The following is a 2,901-nucleotide window of genomic DNA, read 5'->3' as shown; positions in this document are numbered from 1 at the left end:
TCTCTTTGTCACCGCCATAAGGATCATCGAGAGGGAGGAGAAAATAGATGACACTCTGCTCCTGGAGGCCACCTTCCTTCCCCCTGGCCGCCCAAAGGGCTGGAGGCAGAAGTTTTATCACATTCTCCAGGAGACCATCACAGGAGCCCACTTCCATGCCACCCGCGTGGATGCCGAGGGGCCGGGGTTGGCCAGGCACCTGGCAGCGCTGAAGAAGGACATTGTGTCTGAGCTGCGTGTGGTGAAGGACATGATGGTCCAGTGTGTCCCAGCTCACTACAACATCCTCAGCATCTGCACTGCCACTTACCACCAGGCCCTCACCAGCCACCTCCAGGACATCCTCCGAGAGGACCTGGACAAACAGGCGCTCTTCCTTCTCCTTGAGTGGGCACTTCGTGTGTACCACAGGTCAGCACCAACCCCAGCACCAACCAGCCAGGGGAGGCTGTGGAGAGACGGGTTGTCCACCAGCACACGGGTGGATTGGGAGAGTGGCTCCAGCAGGAGGGCAGAGGGGGAGGTAGGAACTGCTGGAAAACATGGGTCTTCCCAGCCCTGTCCCACCTCTGCCCTCCAGCCCAGAGATGATGGGTCACCCTGACCTTCTCCCAGAGGTGGATGTTTCTGCTCTGGGTCCCTTGATGTCCCCTGAGCTGGTGGATCAGACAGAGAGGAAGTACGTGGTGAAAGTCAAGGTGAGTGAGCGGGACAGCACACGTGCAATGGGTGCAGTGACCCAACCACCACTGCTGAGCAGGCATCTGCTCTGACAGGCAGATAGACCAGGAGCCTGTGGCACGAGGCCCAGGACTCGGCTCTGTGTTGAGTCTCAAGGGATTTGGCACCTGACCTCCTGAGCTCACCATGGCAGGTGTGCATCTCACAGGCTAGCGTGCTCGAGTGGATGCAGAGGACCCTGGAGGTGGAGTTCAAGGAGTGGTTCAGGGAAGAGGAACCTGAGATGGACCATCAAGGCTTCTTCCAGTCAGCCCTGCCTGTCATTGTCATGCAGGTGGGTCCCCAGCACCATGGGGCTGCCAAGAGCCCCCCATAAGGTGGCTATGGCCTGCAGCCTCCCTCTGACTCACCTCCACTCTTCTTTCCTTGTGCAGATGTTGAAAGAGAATATCCAGGTGGCCTCCGTGATCACGGTCTCTCTGCAGCAGAAGGTCTACAACATGGCCTTGGAGGAGCTTGAGGCATTTCTGAGCCGGTCAGTGGAGCCCCTCACAGCCCTGCCCATCCTCATAGGCCCTGGGTCCTGTGGCCAAGCACCATAGGCTGATGGGGGAGATCTGCTGTGGAGAACCCTGTGCTCATCCAGGTCACAGAAAGCTCAGCAGCGTGTCCATGAGGCGACTGTCTCACCCCTTGGGACCATCAGCTCCCAGGGCTTGCTGCCCCAAGTGTCCCTCCAGTAGCACTGAAACCTGCTCTCCCAAGGGGTCCATAATGGGTTCTGCTGTCCCACCCTACCCAACCTGTCAGTCTCCAAGCTGGCAGCAGGACCTGGAAAGAACCCAATGACCTGGCAGGGTTGTGAGAGATTCACGTACCCCCCAGGAGCATCCCAGCTCCAGGTCCTCGTGGTGAGACACCCTGGGCTCTGTCCACCCATCACAGTTGACTCTCTGTGTTGCAGCCTGCGGGAAGCCCTCGTGCAGTGTGGGAAGGAGCACCAGAAGGACCGTACCATACCCAAGTACTATGTCTCCTACCTTTTGGCCGTGCTCAACAACAACCTGGCTCTCAGGTAACGTGCACCAGCACCTGGTAGCTTTTGCTGCAACCCTACCACCCACAAGGAAGCCACAGCTTCCCCATCACCCTGGGGACTGCTGTCCCCACCATGCTTCCCAGGCTACCTGTCTCCTCCCTTCTTCTCTCTCTTCTAGCTCCTCTGTCTCCTCCCTGCACCCTGACAGCACCTCCAGAGAAGTCCCCATGTCCCTCCGGGCTGCTCTGGACAGGATGGAGAAGAAAGCCTGCCAGCTGCTGCTGGAGGAGCTGCTCCTGGACCTGCAGGTATGCTTGTCCCCAGCCCCTGAGGCAGGGCTGCAACAAACCCGGCCCCTGGGCGTGGGTTTATTCCTGCCACAGGGGCTATCATCCTGCATACATCTCACAGCCTGGCTCCCATGCTGTGATAAACCACCCGCAGCTCACCCGGCATCTGGCACCACCCAGCACCACCCCATATGGCTGGGCTGGGTGGCTTGTGCCCCCCAAACCACAAGCCACCAGAGGCGAGGGGCCACAACCCGCCCTGGGCTACAACATGCTCCTTTTGGTGGCAGTTTCATGGCAGAAAGGCAACGTCCATGTGGAGGATGCAGCCTGTGTGCGACTGCCCAAGCTGCTTCCTGCCAGCACAGTCAAATTTAGCCTTCCTGGAGTCGGGAGCCAAAACCTGGAGTAATTCAGGGCCTTGCTATTTGGGGCTCGAATGCCACGAGAACAAAGGAGCAGCCGAAAGGCGAGAAGCGGCAGCGGGAAGGGGACAGGATGTCCGCCTGAGGGCAGGAAGGCAGGCCAGGCCAGCAGGGCAGGATCAAAGCCCTCGGCCAAAACCCTGTTGTGTCTGCCCAAGGGAAGGGGAGAGGAGTGGAAATGAAAAATGAAATGGCAGCAGCACTGGCCGAAAGCTGGTGGGTGAGGAGCAGCTTGCTGCCCAGGCCTCGGGCGGTGCCCGCGATGGGGCGTCGTGGCCCCGATAAAGCCCCAAAATGTGGATCTGTCAGGCTCAGGGAGGGGCAGCTCCAGTGCATTTCCAAAATGGGCCAAGAAGGCAAATGGTCTTCTGGCTGCATGAAGAAGAGTGTGGCCAGCAGGTCAGGGGAGGTTCTCCTCCCCCCTCTGCTCTGCCCTAGTGAGGCACACTCTGGAGTCCTGGGTCCC

At 59.4% G+C, this 2,901-nt stretch overlaps 1 protein-coding gene across 1 annotated transcript in view; it reads left to right on the top strand.

The window, feature by feature from the left end:
- EXOC3L1 (exocyst complex component 3-like 1) overlaps positions 1 to 2,901 on the top strand; it is a gene marked incomplete at its 5' end in the record, with an annotated part of 7,139 nt that overhangs the window by 2,066 nt on the left and 2,172 nt on the right. Inside the window, 6 exons of the mRNA XM_008943918.1 lie at positions 1 to 411; positions 581 to 698; positions 890 to 1,015; positions 1,116 to 1,216; positions 1,646 to 1,756; positions 1,899 to 2,028. The exon at positions 1 to 411 is cut by the window's left edge and continues 241 nt beyond it. Of these exons, the coding sequence (XP_008942166.1) occupies positions 1 to 411; positions 581 to 698; positions 890 to 1,015; positions 1,116 to 1,216; positions 1,646 to 1,756; positions 1,899 to 2,028 (997 nt within the window). The remainder of the gene's footprint in view (positions 412 to 580; positions 699 to 889; positions 1,016 to 1,115; positions 1,217 to 1,645; positions 1,757 to 1,898; positions 2,029 to 2,901) is intronic.

This window comes from Merops nubicus, unplaced genomic scaffold (genome assembly GCF_000691845.1).
Source record: "Merops nubicus isolate BGI_N331 unplaced genomic scaffold, ASM69184v1 scaffold17407, whole genome shotgun sequence".
Classification (NCBI taxonomy): Eukaryota; Metazoa; Chordata; class Aves; order Coraciiformes; family Meropidae; genus Merops; species Merops nubicus.
Note: the sequence above shows the minus strand (reverse complement) of the source record. Positions and strands in the feature narration are given on the sequence as shown.